The 20,077-nt window shown below is 35.9% G+C and overlaps 2 protein-coding genes across 3 annotated transcripts; both read left to right on the top strand.

Annotated features, from left to right (window-relative positions):
- Positions 1 to 3,422: 3,422 nt before the first annotated feature.
- LOC106929779 (protein transport protein Sec61 subunit alpha-like 1) lies at positions 3,423 to 10,751 on the top strand. 2 transcript variants are annotated; one of them, XR_015762845.1, is made up of 13 exons: positions 3,423 to 3,520; positions 4,993 to 5,060; positions 5,152 to 5,217; positions 6,282 to 6,360; positions 6,450 to 6,581; positions 6,655 to 6,764; positions 7,023 to 7,176; positions 7,269 to 7,447; positions 7,532 to 7,732; positions 8,216 to 8,392; positions 8,487 to 8,563; positions 8,979 to 9,129; positions 9,834 to 9,923. XR_015762845.1 is itself a non-coding variant. In XM_088005584.1 (12 exons), exons 1-12 carry the CDS (start codon positions 3,514 to 3,516, stop codon positions 10,018 to 10,020), a joined length of 1,437 nt encoding a protein of 478 aa, XP_087861710.1. In that variant the 5' UTR covers positions 3,423 to 3,513; the 3' UTR covers positions 10,021 to 10,751. The 2 variants fall into 2 exon arrangements, 1 of the variants encoding a protein (XP_087861710.1); XM_088005584.1 differs by lacking the exon at positions 8,979 to 9,129 and having other exon boundaries at positions 9,834 to 10,751.
- A 2,822-nt stretch (positions 10,752 to 13,573) lies between these two features.
- Positions 13,574 to 19,759, top strand: LOC106929789 (protein transport protein Sec61 subunit alpha-like 1). The gene is made up of 12 exons (XM_015006920.2): positions 13,574 to 13,687; positions 14,275 to 14,342; positions 14,453 to 14,518; positions 14,864 to 14,942; positions 15,025 to 15,156; positions 15,232 to 15,341; positions 15,587 to 15,740; positions 15,877 to 16,037; positions 17,031 to 17,228; positions 18,166 to 18,357; positions 18,442 to 18,518; positions 18,666 to 19,759. The coding sequence occupies exons 1-12, from the start codon at positions 13,681 to 13,683 to the stop codon at positions 18,850 to 18,852; spliced, it is 1,431 nt and encodes a 476-aa protein (XP_014862406.1). The 5' UTR covers positions 13,574 to 13,680; the 3' UTR covers positions 18,853 to 19,759.
- The last annotated feature ends 318 nt before the right edge of the window (positions 19,760 to 20,077 follow it).

Here is a 20,077-nt window from a genome sequence, read left to right as displayed (position 1 = left end):
AAAGACAAAGAGGCCTCTGAACTTCAGATCTTTATGTAACTTCAAGCTTGATTTCAAGGACTCTGTGTTCCTCTGTGTGGAGACCAGTGTAATGGATTACTGGGACAATTAAATCCCCCAGTTAAGACCCTTGAACAGGAACCCCTGACCTTCGGCATGCTGAGTCATGAAAATTAGAGAAACTCTGTTTCTTAGAATCGTCCATAAATCAAATGAATCAGCTGCACATTCTGACCCGTACAGACCGAATGAACCTTCACCTTCATCGTCACAAACCTGATGTAAACATCTCTTTCTAGAAGACTGATAATAAAATAAAATGCAAGGTAGTCAAAGGTCAGCGAGAGTTGAAACTAGCTCGTCTTGACTCAACAGCATTCTGCCAAGGTTATTCTCAACTAGCAGCTTGGATCAACGGGACAAGGGAGTGACTCACATTCCCGGGTCTCATGGTGAGCTTGTGACTTTACATTCCCACCCGCTTTCTTTTGTACATATTAGCATGCAATTCCATCCCACCCCCCTCTTCCAAGAACCATATGTTCAACACAGTGGGTACAGTACATGACAGAGAACATGGCTTATCCCGTAAACATTGGAAACTCTGGAGAGTCTGATTCACTCCTTTCACCACTGTCGCCACTTGTTTATTTGCTCCTCAGGTCTGATCATTTGTTAGCCTCACATATCCACAGACTAAAAAACAAATAAAGCAACATTAGTTAGACTCAGGTGGTGAAACGGGGCGGTTTTAATCTCTCTAATCCACCACGTTTAACAAATGATAGAAACTCTCCTGAGTTGGATCAAAGGAGGTAAATTTCAAGAAACACAATAATGATTGAAGTAAATCAAAAGAGACAAAAGGGAATCATATTTAAAAACTGCATAATTATAGTTTCAATCTCAGACTGAAATAATGGAGTAGGGGGGGTTGTGTTAACTGAACTCTTCCATCTAAGATGGAAACAAATGATAGATTTGGATAGACTGTTTTGTACAATCTATTATTTTGTTTTGTGAGTTTCTTTAGCAATTTATAGCCTGAATACGGAAAGTATACCTGAATCTACGCCAAACTGTATCCGGATATAATCCTGTCAATAAAATACACCAAAGAAGGCATAAAGTATAAACATAAAGCATGACATTGTTACCTTTGATGAGCTTGTGATTCAGGGCTTTACAGGAAGTGAATCTATAAAGTAGTTTTTGTCAAATGGTTGATTAAATATCTCTGTGAAACTACAACAAGTGGATTGCAACCACTTTGGAAATGTTTAAATATGTTGTTTGGAAAACATCAATTTAGGGAGAAAAAGAAAACCTATATTTTGGACCTACTTCTGGGCAGACATCCATGCCAGATTGTGGGTTGTCCAGAGTTGTGTTTTATGACCGAGATGATGCTGGTTATGACCACATGATAGTCAAGCACATTACCTGCTTGGCTCACCGCTCCCCCTGACAATAAAATTATGACTCAAATTGTTTAAAAAGCTGCAAAACAAGTTTTGCTTTTAATTCTCGAGAAAAGGGAAGTGGGTTAGCAATATGTTTACATGACAAATATGAAATATTGAAAGGTGAAAACATGATGATGAAGATGCAATGTATGAACTAAAATACATTGTTCACACAATACAATGTATTAATAATAAATTGTTTATATTGTTCAATACAATCTGGCTATTCAGCATTTAATAAATAGTTTTTAAAAGTTGTATATTAATCTGCTTCTAAAGCTGATATCAATGTTCTTGTGAGCGTCATAGTCCCAACCAAATTAAATATCTTACCTCCCTACGTCAATCTGCAGGTACTCTGTGATCTTGTTTCGCCACAGGAGCCTCTCTTTTATCTTTTCCCTTTGACCAGCACTGTGGACTCTTTGTGTTAACAAGAATTTCTCTGAAGTGACAAAGCTAAATATTCTCTTAAAAAGAATGATGTATGCTAGAATGCCCTTATTTCAAAGGACAAACAGTCAGGACAGTCTTTGTCAGAGCAGCCTCAACAATGGCGACGGTTGCAGGAGTTTGTCTGTAATCGGGGATTTCAAGTTCGAATCCCCACTCTGACTGTTTCTGTCGTTGTCTTTGGCCAAGACGCTTCATCCACCTTTCCCGTTGGTGGTCAGAGGACCCGGTGACACCGGAGCACGGCAGCCTCGCCTCTGACAGACTGCTGAAGAGCAGATGTGGCTACAATTCAGTAGCTCCATCACATCATTAGCATGATGTGTACATGGATCAGGGAATAATTGAATGTAGTGTGCACAAAAATGTGCAAAAATTACAAAGAAACATTGAAACAAAACAGTATAAGACACCAAAAACTTTGGGGAGATGTGCATGTTCATTAGTGAGAGACCACCTGACATTGCAATCCAATGAATAAACATTATGAATCAACCACTGAATTTGGCTTTGAATTTAATAAGTTTGCAAACAGATTATATTTAACTTAAGACTAAATTTGTTTTCTGACTTCTTCCCAAAATGAAGATATGTTCTTTTCTACATATGAAACTCTGATATCAGAAGACAAGTTGTATTACTTGTGATGTTTCTTCAGCTGTTCAGCTGTTAATGTAACTCTCTACTGCTTAAAATACACTTGTTCAGAATATAAACTGTATTAACAGTTTACAAACAGCAAGCTAATTAATAACTTATATTGAAACAGAAATTTTTAGCTGTGATTTTGCCTATCTGCTAGTCACTGTGTGTTAATTCATTGACTTGTGATTCAACAACCGGGTGGTTTTCTGGTCTCTTCTGCTCTCTGGTGGCTGTTTCAGGTAATTTGACTTCCAAATTGTGTGTTTGTGAGGAAAAAAATCAAACTGGTACTCTATAAGTCATCCTTCTGACTTTTTGCTTTTTCTAATTTGCTTTGTCTTGTCGGTGTCGATTCCAGACAGACAAATTAATCCCTGTTTATAGTAAATAATGAGTATAAACAGACTTGATTAGCTAAAAGGAATCAAAGGAGAGCAATTCATGACTTCATGAATAATCTTACAGCAGAGATGTTCAACTTGTTTGCTTCCTCATCATTCTGCAATATTATTATTATTATTATTATTATTATTATTATTATTATTATTATTATTATTATTATTATTATTATTATTATTATTATTTAAATCAGTGATGATTTGGTAACACTGCGAATTCCGGAGCGTGAACGCATCACAACCTGATTCGGGTGAATCTTCATCTTTATGCGTCAGAACGCGGAAGTTCCACTAGATGGCGCTCATCTGAAATCTCAAATGAACGAATCTGTTTTTGATGGAATTTGCTTCAGTTCGTTCACTTAAAATGATCCGTTCATTTGAACGCGTTGTTCATTTCAACAGGTTGTTTATGGACAACACAACGCTACCTCCGCATACTTTCTGTTTAAGTCTTCGTAAGTGTCATAACTCTCATAAGTCACCGAGGCAGCAGCAGTCACTGAGATTCACTCAGAGCTGGAAAAATATACGACCATTATTAAAACATCATGGGCAGTGAGTAGCTATATGGGTAGAACTTTGTGCCATCAAAAACTGAATTTAATAGGTTCTATTTTAATTTGTATTGCATTCACTAAATGCTGAATTTGCATATAATTTAAAATATATTGGTTTGGAAAGGATTATCTCTAAATTGAAACTGAATCTAATATTTTCAAACTGAATTGATATAGCAGAAACAAATTATGCCACTGTTTAAATTGACATGGGGAGTGTGTTTTATTTAATGGCGTCATTGACATATATTGTATTTTTTTAGAACCAACTAAATGTGTTGTTGCCAGGTCAGTGTTGTAATATCAATATTTGATCTTAAGGAGTTTTATCCTGGTTAAATAAATGTTGGATATATTAATTTGCTTTGAAATTGCATTTTATTCTACAGAAAATTCATCTCTCAAATACTTTCATTTTCTGTTCTCACTATTAAATTCCAATTTGACATTTCAATAAATGTGCCCCGCAGGTGACCCTCAATAAAACGCATTCATTGAGAAAGCGCCATGTAAACTTTAACATTTGCCAGGCTAGTTAACAATACTCTTCTTCCTGGACACGTAATGCAGTTGTTACAAACCAGAGCGTGTAGCCGCAGGCCGTAGCTCATTACACGGCGAATGGCTTCTGGCAACTTGATCTGTGAGCGAGGAAAGGTTAATTCAAGTACCAACCTTGATCAAGGTTCATCTAAGTACAATGATGAATCTCGGTCAATCTGCGCTTAATTACTCTGTGGCTGGATGTCCGAGTCCGACCCAGAACACTGAAAACTGAATTTGAATGGTGAGAACAGAAACTGAAAGTTGTTGAGAAGCGAATGTTCAGAAAAACACAACTTCGAAGCAAATTAATTCAGCTTAAATTCAGAAACAATGCATTGGATTTCTATTTGTGCTCATTCAGATTACGTTTTTCATTTCCTAAAGTTGAGCAATAGAAATTCGAACAGACCTTTTTCAAATTCGCTCAGTTTCTGACGGCAAGTCCTGTTCTGGCCATATAGATACTTTTTAAATGAATATTTAATGACACCGAATGAAACGTTCTAATTAAATATGCTTTATCTTATTTAAAATACATTTAAATCTGTTAAATACGTATATTTCTGTCAAAGCGAACTAATTTAATGTTCAATATTTTTACTCAGTTTATTAACCTTATTTTCATTTTAAATTTCTGAACTTTAGCGCAGTTAGCTTCAAATCTTTAAGCTAACCGCTCATTCAAACACGGAATGTATGCAACAGAGCTTTATGTTTACCTCAGCTTTGTCTCACTATCAATAAATCAAGTTACTATGTGGCAGATTGATGTCCGACCCATTAATCCACAGATCCTTTACAGCCTTAGAATATTACAGTATTTTGTCTTCACTTCCCTTGAGTCCGCCCCACTCTCAATGCCACGTCCCACTCATCCTCATCATTTATTCCCAGCCAAAAACTCTCATGTTTGATTGTTTCCAGGTAAATTCTTGGAGGTAATAAAGCCTTTCTGTGCGCTGATACCAGAGATCCAGAGACCTGAGAGAAAAGTAAATATTTACTTGTATTTGTTAGAATTTTAATGTTACTAATTAATTTTTATCTTGATTCATGCTGCTTCCTCTTTTATGTGACCAACAGATCCAGTTCAGAGAAAAGGTGCTATGGACAGCAATTACTCTTGTCTTCTTTCTTGAATTTTCCCAGGTGAGAAAAAAATGCAGTCATCTTCTGTGTTTTAGGTAAAGATCTTATAAAACAGATCATATTCAGAGAGATGTCAGACTGAAGATACCTGATACATTTAGTGTTAAGGACCAGAATCTCTGTCACTAAACTGTCAACGTTTGACGTTTTGAGGCATGAATAATATATTTAGACACTATTTACAAAGTACCTGAATAACTGAAATGTATTTATTTTGAGATTTACTAAAGTTACCTAAAATATACACAAAACCTATTTGAAAATATTACCAAAAGTACAACTTCAGAAAAATATTGTTTGTATATATTTGTAATATTTTTTTTCAAATGTGCAATTAACAAATACATTTCTAAAGTGATTATCTAAAGTATAATTTGAGTATTGTCATGTATTAGAATTTAAAGTATATTTTAGAAAAAATGCGCTTTTAGAAAGTGTACCAAAATAATTTTTTAAAAAGAGTATTACAAACATTTTTTAAAGAAATGTATTTATTTCACACTTCTAATATAATCACAAGTATATCTGCTTGATAACAAACTGAAAATCTATTTGAGAAAAACACACCATTCTTAAAATATACTTAAATATATGAATTGTTTTCACCAGGGAATATTCAATACATTATTTAGAACATTGTAAATGCTTGTTGTTATTGTTACTACTGAATTAATAATTCAGTAGCAGGTAAACACATTAATAATTGACTTACTAGTTATTTTTACCAAAATATGTTTTTCCCACAAATGCACCACTGGTAGACAATGTGAGAGCTCCCTGAAATCCAGTTGATTATAAAAGCTGTTTGTTTTTCTTAGATTGTGTTATTTGTTTCCAATAAAGGTGATTAAATTAAAATATTTTTATTTAAGTTTATTTTTACATGTCAGATTTGGCATTTATTGCATGCCATATAAAATATTAAAAATTGACCCCCATTGTTTGTGGCAGATTCTAATTTCTTAACTTGAATGTATTTCATAAATAGCTTTTTAAGAAATAACATTATTTTAAACATTATCTTTTAACTAATTCAATCTTTCTCATAAATGTTGTTCCTTCAGATTCCCCTCTATGGAATAAAGAGATCAGATTCTGTAGATCCATTCTACAGGATGAGAGTCATTCTGGGTTCAAATAGAGGTATCGGTCCAACACATTCTAAGCAAAATAAAGTAAAATAAAAGACTAATGTCCTGCAGGCATGAGTTTATAAGTATATCTTCATCTAGGTACTTTGATGGACCTGGGTTTCTCACCTATTGTCACCTCACAACTGATAATGGAGCTGCTGGCTGGAGCTAAGATCATTGAAGTTGGAGACACTGCAAAGGATAGGGTACTTTTTATTGGAGCTCAGAAATGTATGAAACACAGACCTGCTGTGATCTAAAATTTAATTTTATTTTGGATCATCTAATCTTTTGATGTTTTCAGTATTTGCTATGATCATTACCATTGGTCAGGCCATTGTTTATGTGATGACTGGCATGTATGGAAATCCATCAGAGATGGGAGCAGGGATCTGTTTGCTCATCATCATTCAGGTAAGAATGACAAAAAGTTTTTGACTGACCAAAGCATTTGGAAGAATGATGTGCAAACTAGAACATTTCTGAAGAAATTTAGAAGAGGTCTCCCAAAGAGTCCTTATCAGTTCCATTGAGCTTTCAATTGCATATTGATTAACACTGACTTGCTCTCTGTTGAAAGCAAACCTCATGCCATGAGGCAGCTAAACTCCCAATAATCTTTTTTATTGTATACATTTATTTTTTTTTTGAATTGGTTGTAATTCTTTGCAGCTGTTTGAAGCCAGTCTGTTTGTGCTGCTCCTGGATGAATTGATCCAAAAAGGCTACGGTCTTGGGTCAGGATTCTCTTTGTTCATTGCCACCCAACTCTGTGAGTCGATCATCTGGAACGCCTTTAGTCCCACAACTGTGGACACAAGAAATGGTAAGCAACCACAAACTACTCTTCCAATAGATTTTATGATGTACTAAATATGCCTGTTTTAGCTTTTCTCAAACTTGTCTTTGTATTCCTAGGAAATTCCAGTGTTTCAGACACAGAATATGAGGGAGCTGTCATCGCTTTTTTTCATCTTCTTGCCACAAGGCCTGACAAACTGGATGCTCTCAGCGAGGCCTTCTTCAGGCAGAACCTTCCCAACCTCATGAACCTCATCGCTACAGTGTTTGTCTTTGCTGTAGTTATATACGTTCAGGTGTGTTGCTTTCCTTCTGTTTGTGTGACTGATTCTACATTTGAAATTGAGCCTTGACAATCTGAAAATCTGATCTTCTCACAGGGATTCAGAGTGGATCTGCCCATCAAATCTGCTCGCTACCGTGGCCAATATAACACATACCCCATCATGCTTTTCTATACCTCCAACATCCTGCAGTCTGCTTTGGTCTCCAACCTGTATGTTATCTCCTACATGCTTTCTACACGCTTCAGTGGAAATTTCCTGGTTGACCTGCTTGGAATGTGGTCTGTAAGAACACAGGTATTTATGTTCTTTAATTAAGCTCCTTTCAAAGCCCTGAACCTGTATTTAATATTCCCCATTTATTTTACGCTGCTCTAAATGTCATAGTCCTTACCATTTCTGTTGTTCTCTACTATATATTGGAAATTAAGATGCAACAGGATTGTCACATATGAGGATCTATTATTATTTTAACTAAAAGTTCAATTCAGGATTTTCAGGTGACTGTTTACATGGTAGCTACTGAAAAACTAAGAAACAGTTTAGATTTCCAAAATTCTAAAATCAAGAAAGTGAAAGAGCAATGTTTAAATCTGAGAAAATAAAAATTAAATGAATATGCTGGTCCATTTAAAATCACAGCCCAACTATAAAACATATTTGTGTCACTATATTTGATTTGCTTACTAGCAAAGCAAATTTGTTGTAAGTATTTATTTCATAAAGTTCTAGATGTTTGGACATTTTTCTTTAGTAAAATTTATCTGTTCATGATTACAGAACACAACATCAGGTTCTCCATCCTTTACCTATCCTGTTGGAGGACTTTGCTACTACCTCTCTCCACCAGAGTCTTTTTGTTCAGTCCAGGCTCTAATTTACATCTTTTTCATGCTCGGCTCATGTGCCTTTCTCTCTAAAACCTGGATTGAAGTTTCAGGCTCTTCTGCAGAATATGTAAGTCATGGCTGCAGTCTGTCAAGTGGAGGAGGTGTGGGTTTGTTTTCAAAATATTTGTTGTATTGAAACTGTGCTGTTAATCACCATCCAGGTAGCAAAACAGCTGAAGGAGCAGCAGATGGTGATGCGAGGACACAAAGAAACCTCAATGGTTCATGAACTGAACAGGTAAAATCAAGATTTTCATTTCATGGTGTTTATTTGGCCTGTTAATCAACTCCAGGCTCAAACCTGAACCTGAGCCGTCTTCATTTAGAAGTCAATTCACAAACAGACAAAAAAAAAAGGAAGAGAACAAATTTTATCATTACAATGTCAATCGACTGTACTATTCATACAGTTAAGCCAGAAATTGAAATGTGTTCATTGGTGTTAGTCTTATAATAATTTGGGACTACTAATGTTTCATTCTTTTTCAAATGTTGAATGATTCTCCAAAATACCACTTTGATTATTTTGTTCGTGATAAGAAGGAGCATAGGTTTCAATTTATTGGGTATTTTCTATCATCAACTCAGGATAAAATATATACAAGCTTTCATCTGAGTATTTTAACTCCATTTATTTTTCTTTTGTTTTTTAGTAATCAACTTCCAGTTTCTTGAAACTTAGACACAGTTTGGTTCTCCAGCAGGACATTATATTCCATATACAACTCAAAGCTGCTTCAAGAGTGGATAAAACAGGCTAACATCAAGTTTCTGAAATTTCCCTTAACTTAAAGACTAAAATTTGTGAGTATCATGAAACTACGGAAGTTTAAGAACTTCAATGGTTTTCTGCTGGATATTTATTTTTCCTCTCCACTGTCGCTGCTTGCATGCTCTGTATGAGTGATTGCTGTCAAGTCAACAACACAAGACAAGCAGCTGCCTAATGTTGCTGCATGCTCATCCAGGAAAAGTGAATGCTACAAATCAATGACTCAATGTAATCTGCTGGGTTTCATTAGAAATGAACTTTTTAAACTAATTTACTTTAACTAAACTTTTTGTACCGTTTGATAATTAGGAAAAATTCGAAAGTATGATTGAACTGAAATGACTTTGTAAAGTGCCTCAAAATTACATTTGAGAATTGGTACTTTATAAATAAACTGAATTGATTTTAAACTGGTAAGAAGAGTGATCAAATAACCTTCAGAAGCTTCTTAATGTCTAAAAAGAGTTCATGATATCTCTGCAAGCTGCAACGAAGTATTTACCCGAATTGTAGGTTATTAAATAACATTAAAGTTGAAGGGAAAACGTTATCTATTTGTTGTTTATGTTATAGGGATAAATACGTAGGTCAAAACAATCTAATGTCTGCATCAGTGTATTTATGTATAAATTCGTAAGACTCGTCCCTGTAGTATAGAATAATGTTCTTTTATGGCTATTCTTTATTTATTTTTCTTACTCTTTACTCAACCATGTCAATTTTTTTTTCTTTTTAGGTACATTCCAACAGCTGCTTCCTTTGGTGGACTTTGCATTGGTGGTTTATGTTTGATGACATACTTCCTCGGAGCCTGTCACTGTGGCTGCTGTATCTTACTGGCTGTCACCATCATCTATCAGTACTTTGAAATCTTTGTGAAAGAACAAAGTGAAGTAGGCAGCATGGAGGCACTACTCTTCTAAAAACAATCCGCAATCCTGCCATATTGTGTTAACTATTATTGTTTTTTCTGTTTTCACTTTCTGTTGTTTCTTCTTTTTTTACATTCATAAACTGTATCTGCTCATAATTGGAGTTAAGGACTTGAAGACTTATTTTTGATAATGTGCCATATTGATATCATCTATTCAAATCGTATAATTTTTCAAATTAAAATCTTTTTTGAGGGTTAATTAATATTAAACAAATATAGGTTCCATATTTCTACTTAAGTTTGATGCCCAAATTTGGCTCCAACTTGGTTTGCACCAAGTAGTAACAATCATCAAAATAACTGTTTTTCTAGTGATTTTCTAGCTGAACACAGAAATTAAGACAAAATTTGAAATTGACAGTCATTTTTTAAATCTTACTTGGCTTCCAGTTCCAAGAAAGCAACAAGATACAAAGAAACATTGAGAAAAAAAAGACAAACACTTTGGGAGATGTGCTTGTTTATTAGTGAGAGATGCAACTCTCTCTTGCTCATAGCTTCAACATGCACTTGTTCAGAATATAAACTGTTTTAACAGTTTACAACTGAACTGCTAACTAAAATTGTAGCTATTTTGCACTGTGTGTTAACAATCTCATTGACTTGTGATTCAACAACTGGATGGTTTTCTGGTCTCTTCTGCTCTCTGGTGGCTGTTTCAGGTTATTTGACTTCCAAAGTTGGATGTGAGGAAATAAAACAAGCTGATACTCTATAACTCATCTTTGTAAATTTTTGTTTTTACTAGTTTGTTTTGTCTTGTCTGTGTCGATTCTAGACAGACCAATTAATCCCTGTTTATAGTAAACAATGAGTATAAACAGACTTGATTAGCTAAAAGGAATCAAACAAGAGCAATTCATGACTTCCTGAATAATCTTTTAACATATGTAAACCGATACCTTAAAGCAGATATGCATTACTGTTTGCTTATTCATCATTCTGCTTTATTTTTTATTTAAATCAGTGACGATCTTCATTTAGTCCTTTCAAACCTTTGATCCAGGGCGGACATCCATGCAGCATTGTGGATTCTCCACAGTTGTGTATTATGATTGATATGAAGGTGATTATGACCACAATTTAGCTGAGTTCAATATGTGCTTGGCTCCTGGCTTCCTCTGACAATATGGCTCCAATTGTTTGGAAACATGCAAAACAAGTTTAACTTTTAGTTCTAGAGAAATGGGAAATCCATACAACAATATGTTTATACAACAAATATCCAAATGAAATGTTGGAAGGTGAAAAAAATCTTAATGAAGATGTATTTATGAAGTACAGGATTTGTGAAACAGAGAAGTCTTTTCTGATTATTCAGCGTTGGAGATATAAGATGTTAAGATAACATGTTTGAAACAAATGACAGTCTACAACAAGAAACACTAAAGTTACAGTTTCTTAGCAGTCTTAGCTTTAAGCCTTTAAATTTTGGTCCCTCACTTTCTTATTCTACCTCAACGCCCTTGACATATGAAGGACTGACTTGATGTTTACAGCTAAATCACATTAAACTGCTTCTACAATTCACATCAATGTTCCTACGAGTGTCACTGTCCAAATATGAAGCCCCCCCACGTCAATGGAGAAATCACCCGGGACAGTCTTTGTCCCAGCTGATAGTGACGGAAATTGAAAGGAGTTTGTCCGTAATCGGGGATTTCCAGTTCGAATCCCCACTCTGACTCTCTCAGTCTTTGTGTCCTTGGGCAGGACCTTTTATTCCTGCTGGTGGTCAGAGGTCATGGTGGTACCAATGTGTAGCAGCTGCTCAAGAGCAGATGTGGCTACAGTCCAGGAGTTCCATCACACCATTTGTATGTGATGAAGTGAGTTCATGCATTCATGTGTGCATGAATGGGTGAATGACTGAATATAGTGTGAAACATTATGGAGTCTTCTGGACATGATAATGTGCTATACAAGTACAGGTCACTTATATTATCTTTTCCCCACTGTGGAATCTTTGTGTGAACAAGGATTTCTCAAAAGTCAAGAAGCTGAATATACTGTATGCTTTGTCACCTATTTCAGATTTCATACAAAAATGGACAAAAGATACAAAGAAACATTGAAAGACAAAAAGTATAAGACACCAAAGACTTTGGGAAGATGAGCTTGTTCATTAGTGAGAGACCACCTGGCATTGTAATCCAATGAATAAACATTAGATAATTTGAATCAACCACTGAATTTGCTTATGACTTAAACAATTGTGGAAATAGAATATATTAAAATTAAAACTAGATTTGATTTCTGACCTCTTCGCAAAATGAATATATGTTCTTTTCTATGTGTGAAACTTCGTTACATTTGTCAGAAGAGAAGTTGTATTACTTGTGATGCATTATTGGTTCAGCTTTTCAGGTGTTATTGCACCTCTGTTGCTGATAGCTTCAACATACATTTGTTCAGAATCTAAAGTGTTTTAATCTTAACAATTTACATCTGAACTGGGTGCTAATTAATAACTGTCTTCTGTTGAAACAGAAAACTATAGCTGTTATTTTTGATAACCTCCTAGTCAGCATGTGCTGGCCTGTGCTTCAACTGTCTTCGTCTGTCGGCTTGGCTCATGTCTGCCTGTCTATTGAAGATAGACAGAGAGAGATAGTCAACCTAAGTTTATAGTAAACAATGTCTCTAGTTAACAATGAGCATAAATAGGCTTGCTTGGCCAAAAAGTAAACACGCAAGGCCAATTCAGAGTGCAATCATCCATGAAACAACAAGAGGTATTTACAAAATTGTGGCAAAAATCGATTCTTCTATTTTTATGAATGCCACAATTCAATAAATAAATGGATTTAAATGTTTGTTGTTGTTGTTGTTTTGTTATTAATTGTGTATCTGCCCTGTTTTTCAGTAAATGATCAAATAATTTTCACCTCAGACAGGACGATTGGTCACCTGATGATTTGCTGTGCATGTTAACCAATTTGGATGGATTATATGTGCATTTTCAATTATTTCATTATGGTCTGCAGTTTAAGTGCTAAATAAATACTCAACTGAATAAACCAGATTTTTATTCAAAAAAGTAATGCACAGTACTTAATAAATTAAGCTGCACAACTTTTCAATTGTGTCCCTTATTCAATAAATTATCAACACAAAATAATAATTCATATTTTATAATAAATTTAATGAAGCTAAAATTATCACATATATTAATGTAATATCAAATAAAACATTTTCACTGAATTGTGGCTCTTTTTTGTTTATTTTTACTTGTTTCCAAAAATACGGTCCATTGCGATTTTAATAAAAAAAACTGTATCAACTGCACTTGTTTGCAGTACAGATTTTCAAGAAGTGCATTATGTGCTGGCATTCTTTGCTAAACCTGAGCACTTCCACGTTGCTCAATGCGGTAGTAGTACTTCCGTTTTAAGCAGAGAAAAAACCCTACGAACATAACTTTGATCTTTTAACCCAATGAGAACAGGATGTATGGCCACTGATGAATACATTTTACGCGAAGCCGCTAAAATGGACGCTGTCTCTTTAAATCTTTGAGCTTCGTGTCTGTAACGGTGACGTGTCTTTCTCCTCCTTCTCCCGGTGGCTCAGTCAGTCAGTCATTGAGATTCACTCCGAGCCGATTTTCACTGGAGTGGAAAGGATATACGACCATTGTTAAGACATCATGGGTAGTAAGTACCACTTTTTGAATGAATCTTTATACGACTGATGCTTGTAGCCTCTGAAGAAAACCTCATGTTGTTGTTTAATCTGTTTTCTAACTTAGTTAGCTTACTCTATCTATTAGGGTTCACTTTAGCTTCCATTGCTAGCTAGCGTGTAAATTGTTGCTTTTTTACCGCTATAAAATATTTCTGATAAAAATCTATTTGTGGAAATAATTCAGCGAACTTGTAATATCTTAGAAATGTAGTTTATTATTTTTCTTTTTGTTCTAAAGTTCTAAGCTGCAGACCGAGTTAGCTAGAAACATATAATGAGCTAACCACTCATTCAAACACTGACAGTCTAGTGATGACGATGCATAACAGATTTGCTCTTATCTTTATCTCACTGTCAATAAAATCAACCACTACAATCATGTGGTACAGATGAATACTTGTAAAACATCCAGCAACAGCGCAATAATAAATATTTTATAATATTATGCATTGTGAGTATTTAAATTTCCCATGAGTCCGCCCCACTCTCTATGCCACGTCCTACTCATCCCCACCAATTATTCCCAGTCAAAACTCTCATGTTTGATTGTTTCCAGTTAAATTCTTGGAGGTAATAAAGCCGTTCTGTGCGGTGCTACCAGAGATCCAGAAACCTGAAAGAAAGGTAAATATTTTTCATTTATAGTGTTATTATTTCCATGTTCTTAAATGGCCTTTTATCTTGGTTTATGCAGCTTCCTCTTTTTGTAATTCCTAACAATATGTGACCAACAGATCCAGTTCAGAGAAAAGGTGCTATGGACGGCAATTACTCTCTTCATCTTTCTTGTGTGTTGCCAGGTAATTAAGACAAAACGCTTTCAATATACTACAGTCTACTTATCATGTCGAACATTGTAAATAATTGCTGTTTCTTTGACTCTATAAATATCAGGTTAATGTGTATCTACTAGTTATATTTATTTATTTTTTGTCACTTTCAGCTTTTTATTAAGCTGAATGTGACATTGTGACATTGTCAATGTCATATAGAATATGAAGTTAGCATCTGCCATCTCTTCAGTGGCAGATGCTAACTTCCTACTGTCATTGTATGTCATGAATAGTTTTAGAAAAGGAAGGGAAGTTACTTTAAACATTAACTACTAACTAATTCAGTCTTTCTCATGAACTCTGTTCCTTCAGATTCCTCTTTTTGGCATAATGTCATCAGATTCTGCAGATCCATTCTACTGGATGAGAGTCATTCTGGCTTCAAATAGAGGTATCCATCCAACATGCTAAGCAAAATGAAATGGAGAACTAAAGTCCTGTAGACATGAGCTAACGGATCTATCTTCATCTAGGTACTCTGATGGAGCTGGGTATCTCGCCTATTGTCACCTCAGGCCTGATAATGCAGCTGCTGGCTGGAGCTAAGATCATTGAAGTTGGAGACACCCCAAAGGATAGAGCGCTCTTTAACGGAGCTCAGAAATGTATGAAACACAGACCTGCTGTGAGCTAAAAAAATCATTTGTATTTTGGATCATCGAATCTTTTGATGTTTTCAGTGTTTGGGATGATCATCACCATTGGTCAGGCCATTGTTTATGTGATGACTGGCATGTATGGAGATCCATCAGAGATGGGTGCAGGGATCTGTTTGCTCATCATCATTCAGGTAAGAATGACAAAAAGAGTTTTTGACTGACCAAAGCATTTGGAAGAATGATGTGCAAACTAGAAAATTTCTGAAGAAATTTAAAATAGGCCTGCCAAAGAGTCCATATCGGTTGTATCGGACTAACATTTGACTAATATCAACGCTATGTAGAATGCAAACCTCACTTCATAAAACTGCTAAATTCCCAATAATATTTTTATTTCATATATTTGCGTTAACTGGACTGGTTGTATTTTTTCCAGCTGTTTGTAGCAGGGCTGATTGTGCTGCTCCTGGATGAATTGCTCCAAAAGGGCTACGGCCTCGGTTCAGGAATCTCGCTGTTCATTGCCACCAACATCTGTGAGACCATCGTCTGGAAGGCCTTTAGTCCCACTACTGTGAACACAGGAAGAGGTAAACAAAAACTTAACCATTCTTCCAAAAGATTTCCTGATATATTAAATATGCCTGTTTAAATTTTCTCAAACTTGTTTTTCTATTTCTAAGAAATCACATAAATATTAATCACTTTTGTAATTTTGTGTTGCAGGAACAGAATTTGAGGGAGCAGTCATCGCTCTTTTTCACCTCCTCGCCACAAGGACTGACAAAGTGCGTGCTCTCCGGGAGGCCTTCTACAGGCAGAACCTCCCCAACCTCATGAACCTCATCGCTACAGTGTTCGTCTTTGCTGTAGTTATATACTTTCAGGTGTGTTGCTTTCCTTCTGCTTCTAGCTGTGTTTCCATGCAACTGTCAAGCAAATTTTGAGCAAAGTTTTAACAGCAGAAAAATCTAAATTAATGAGAATTAGGCTAATCAAACCAGTAGACAAAACCATGTCACACAAAGCGTTATTTCATCAAATACTGACAGTACGTATGGCTGTAAAATAATAAGATGTAGAAAACTCAAATGTCTCAGTGTTTGTATTGATGTGGAGGCTAAATCACTGGAAACTGGAATTACAAGCAGCATTTTAGCTAAAGTTTTGAAATCAGGGAACTTCTCTCCAATTGAAGCAATCTGAACTCTGCAAGACTCTCTGAATGAAGGAGAATACACTTCTTCTGCACCAAATCTGCTCCAAGTGTCCTGTCCAAATTCTTCTGCACTCTGTCAGATTCCTAGTAGTGAGATGCCTTTAGTTCAGTATTATGATCAGAGATGATTTTCAGATGGAAATTTTGTTATTTTTGATTAATTGAGCACAACATACTCTGTGCAAAGTTGAAAATGTCTTTGTACTAAGTTATGTGTGAATTGTAATGTGTCAACAATGGATAGTCTACAGATTTTACCATCACGGTTTAAAAAAACACAAAGACTGAACTCCGTCACTCCCAGCTCAGCCAGGACAGCCTCTCCTCTGCCACCCGAGTCTCCACTCCATCCTGGAGTTTCATGCACAGACCTGTCGGTGTATGAAAAAGCCCGCTATGCCAGAACTTATTTGGCAAACATGTTTTCATCTCTATTTTTTTACATATTAACTATGTTTTGGAAAAGACAAAAACTATTCCAAGCAAGCCTGCAAACGTTTTTTGCTAAATTTAAGATTTTCTTTCTTTCTTTTTTTTTTTTTTACTTTTGCTGTTTTGATCCAACTTTTAATGCAATGCTTTGAAATGCGCATAAAAAAAGTGACTGATTCTACAGTATCAGTTGAGCCTCACCTAATACAAAACTCTGATCTTCTCACAGGGATTCAGAGTCGATCTGCCCATCAAATCTGCTCGCTACCGTGGCCAATATAACACATACCCCATCAAGCTTTTCTACACCTCCAACATTCCCATCATCCTGCAGTCTGCTTTGGTCTCCAACCTGTATGTTATCTCCCAGATGCTTTCCACACGCTTCAGTGGGAATTTCCTGGTGAATCTGCTTGGAACGTGGTCTGTAAGTTCACCAGTATTTACCTGCTTTAAGTATTTTTTTAAGCACTGAGTCATACTTTATGATTCCCTCTCTGTTCTAACAATATTATATTAAAATTAAATTGTTTTCTTTTTTCTACCATATACTAACAGGTGATTGGGATGTAACATGGTAATGTCTGTATAAGGATCCAAATGTGAAGATGTAGAGTAAAATATTTAGTATGTAAATGTAGAAAGATCAAACTTGGCTGGGAAATCCTAAGCAAATATTCTCAGACCTCGGAATAACTGAAGTGCTATAGAGTAGGTTGCACCAATTGCAGTTTTTTGGCCGATCGCTGATTACCGATCTTTTAAAAAGTCTAACTTACCTATTCCGATTCTGGCCGATACCAGGTCAGCCAGTTTGTCAGTCAAACCTCTCTCACAGGAGAAAAGAAAAGCACAGTGGTTGATTTTTAGACCTTTGCTGAGGTTTATAACATCGGTGGATAAAAATGGCTTCACATATAAAAGTTGGCCGATCACCGATCTCCCAAACTTAAGGAAATCGGCACAGATAAATCAGCTGCCTGATAAATCAGTGCACCCCTACAATAGAGTGAAATACTACAAGTTTGGTTGGCTGCTGAATTGATATATTCAACAGCGTCTGGGTTTGAGAGCAGGGTATTTCTACAAGTGTTGGCACTGATGCTCCACTATATGATTTGGTATTTTATTGTCTTTTATCATGACCTCAGAGCTCCTCATACACTGAAAGTTGCTGCACATTGTCTATGTTTACACTCAGATCGCTTGTCGACTAGACGGTTTAAAATCATAAGACATTTTCCTATTACCAAGCTTTTTGTTTATCAAAACAAATTCATAGGAAGCCAACTGTATTTCATATATTTCTAGATGTTTGGACATTTTTCTGTAATAAAATATTCTTTACCTGTTCATGATTACAGGATGCAACGTCGGGTGGTCCAGCCCGTGCCTATCCTGTCGGAGGACTTTGCTACTACTTCTCTCCACCAGAGTCTTTTGGTTCTGTTCTAGATGACCCAGTCCATGCAGTAATTTACATCTTTTTCATGCTCGGCTCATGTGCCTTTTTCTCCAAAACTTGGATTGAAGTTTCAGGCTCTTCTGCAAAAGATGTAAGTCATGGCTGCAGTCTGTCAAGTGGGTTTGTTTTCAACGTCATTTGTTGTATTCAAGCTTTGCTCTTCATCTCCATCCAGGTAGCGAAGCAGCTGAAGGAGCAGCAGATGGTGATGAGAGGACACAGAGAAACCTCAATGGTTCATGAACTGAACAGGTAAAACGGTTTTCACTTCCTGGTGTTTGTTTGGTCAGATAAGTCATTTGGCCATGATGACTGTCTTTACTCTTCTTTAATTACTTCTGACTGTGTTTATAATTTTTTTCACCCTTGTAAATTTTCCCAAAATCTTTTTCTTTTTAGGTACATTCCAACCGCTGCTGCCTTTGGTGGACTTTGCATCGGCGGTTTATCGGTGATGGCGGACTTCCTCGGTGCCATCGGTTCTGGCACCGGTATCTTACTGGCCGTCACCATCATTTATCAGTACTTTGAAATCTTTGTGAAAGAACAAAGTGAAGTAGGCAGCATGTCGGCCATGTTCTTCTAACAAAGAAAAAGAAAAGAAGCTGTGATCCTGCCGTCTCCTGCCAGCTTTTATTGAGTTTTGTCTGTATTTCATTTTGTTCTTTTTTACATCCATGAACTGTATCTGCTCGGCTAAAGACATTTGAGGAACCTTCAGGAGTCCCAGCTGAAATGGGACGCTGTGGGAAGTGAAGGCCTTGCTGACTTTCACATCATTTACTCAGAAATCCCAAAGGGGATGAAGAGAACACCACTTCAGCTGGATATCATCACAACTCCACATTCAAACCAAGATTTTCTGAATAGCTTCTGGCAGTGATATTTTATTTTTTACATGTTTTCCCCCACACTGAGGATTTAGTGCTTCAGTATGCAGGCATACTTAACTAGGAAGTGGCTGCCAGCTGCCTGGGTGCTTAGTGATATGTCTTTGGTTAAACTTTTACTCTCAGCTTAGTTATTTCTCTGCCAATCAGGTTAGGGTGTGGACCAGAAGCTGGCCTGTCAAGTGCTGATTCAAATACTGTAAATGTTCCTTTGTGTAACCTTGAGGAGGAGCTGAGGCCTCAGAGCTCACATTGGGCTCCAGCCTCAGGAGGGGTGCTCTGAACACTCATCCATTAAGTGTTGGTTCTTGTTCTTTTAATGTGTGGCATTCCCAGGGATCTGCAGTATTAACTCACACCTCATCCACATTCCTGTTAGCCACATCTGGGGGATTCTTCTTTTGTTTTTAAAATGTTCCCTCTTCTTAAAGCTTTTTTTTCAGACAAACTTATTATGTTTCTGTATATAGACCACACATTGAATAATGTTGACTCTGTCTTAAGAGTAAGATAAAGTCTTTGAATATGTAAAAAAAAAAACATTTCAGAACAAACTTGTTTTAAAAAACATTCTGAATAAAAGAGACTTTTGTGAAAAAAGTATTTTTCAATAACTTGTCCCGTGTGTAATTAAATTGCAATTTCTTGATGAAAGATTTCAAAACCTTCATCAGCAGTTGAGACATTTTGATTTTAGAGATGCTTAAAATATGCCATAAAGATGAAATCTAATTTTTTCATTTTGCCTGTAGAAGCTGCTAATAAGTTATTTAAGGGTGGAATCCATATGATGTGATTTAAACACATAGGGCTTTTTGCATTTATCACAAATTTATTATGGCAAAGTAGAGCTTGGCATATTTTTAATTTGTTTAAAAAAGTTAAAAATGCTATTTTATCATTGTTAGTTGTTTTATTAGT

This window comes from Poecilia mexicana, unplaced genomic scaffold, assembly GCF_051168715.1.
Source record: "Poecilia mexicana isolate PSO_F unplaced genomic scaffold, ASM5116871v1 scaffold_5, whole genome shotgun sequence".
Lineage (NCBI taxonomy): Eukaryota > Metazoa > Chordata > Actinopteri > Cyprinodontiformes > Poeciliidae > Poecilia > Poecilia mexicana.
The sequence above is the reverse complement of the archived record's forward strand: the minus strand, read 5'-3'. Positions and strand labels throughout refer to the sequence as shown.

Coding starts and splice junctions, on each gene's coding strand:
- LOC106929789 (XM_015006920.2), top strand. Junction 15,741..15,876: donor TACTGTGAACACAGGAAGAG/GTAAACAAAAAC, acceptor TTTGTGTTGCAG/GAACAGAATTTGAGGGAGCA. Junction 16,038..17,030: donor CTGTAGTTATATACTTTCAG/GTGTGTTGCTTT, acceptor ATCTTCTCACAG/GGATTCAGAGTCGATCTGCC.
- LOC106929779 (XM_088005584.1), top strand. Junction 7,448..7,531: donor CTGTAGTTATATACGTTCAG/GTGTGTTGCTTT, acceptor ATCTTCTCACAG/GGATTCAGAGTGGATCTGCC. Junction 7,733..8,215: donor TGTGGTCTGTAAGAACACAG/GTATTTATGTTC, acceptor TCATGATTACAG/AACACAACATCAGGTTCTCC.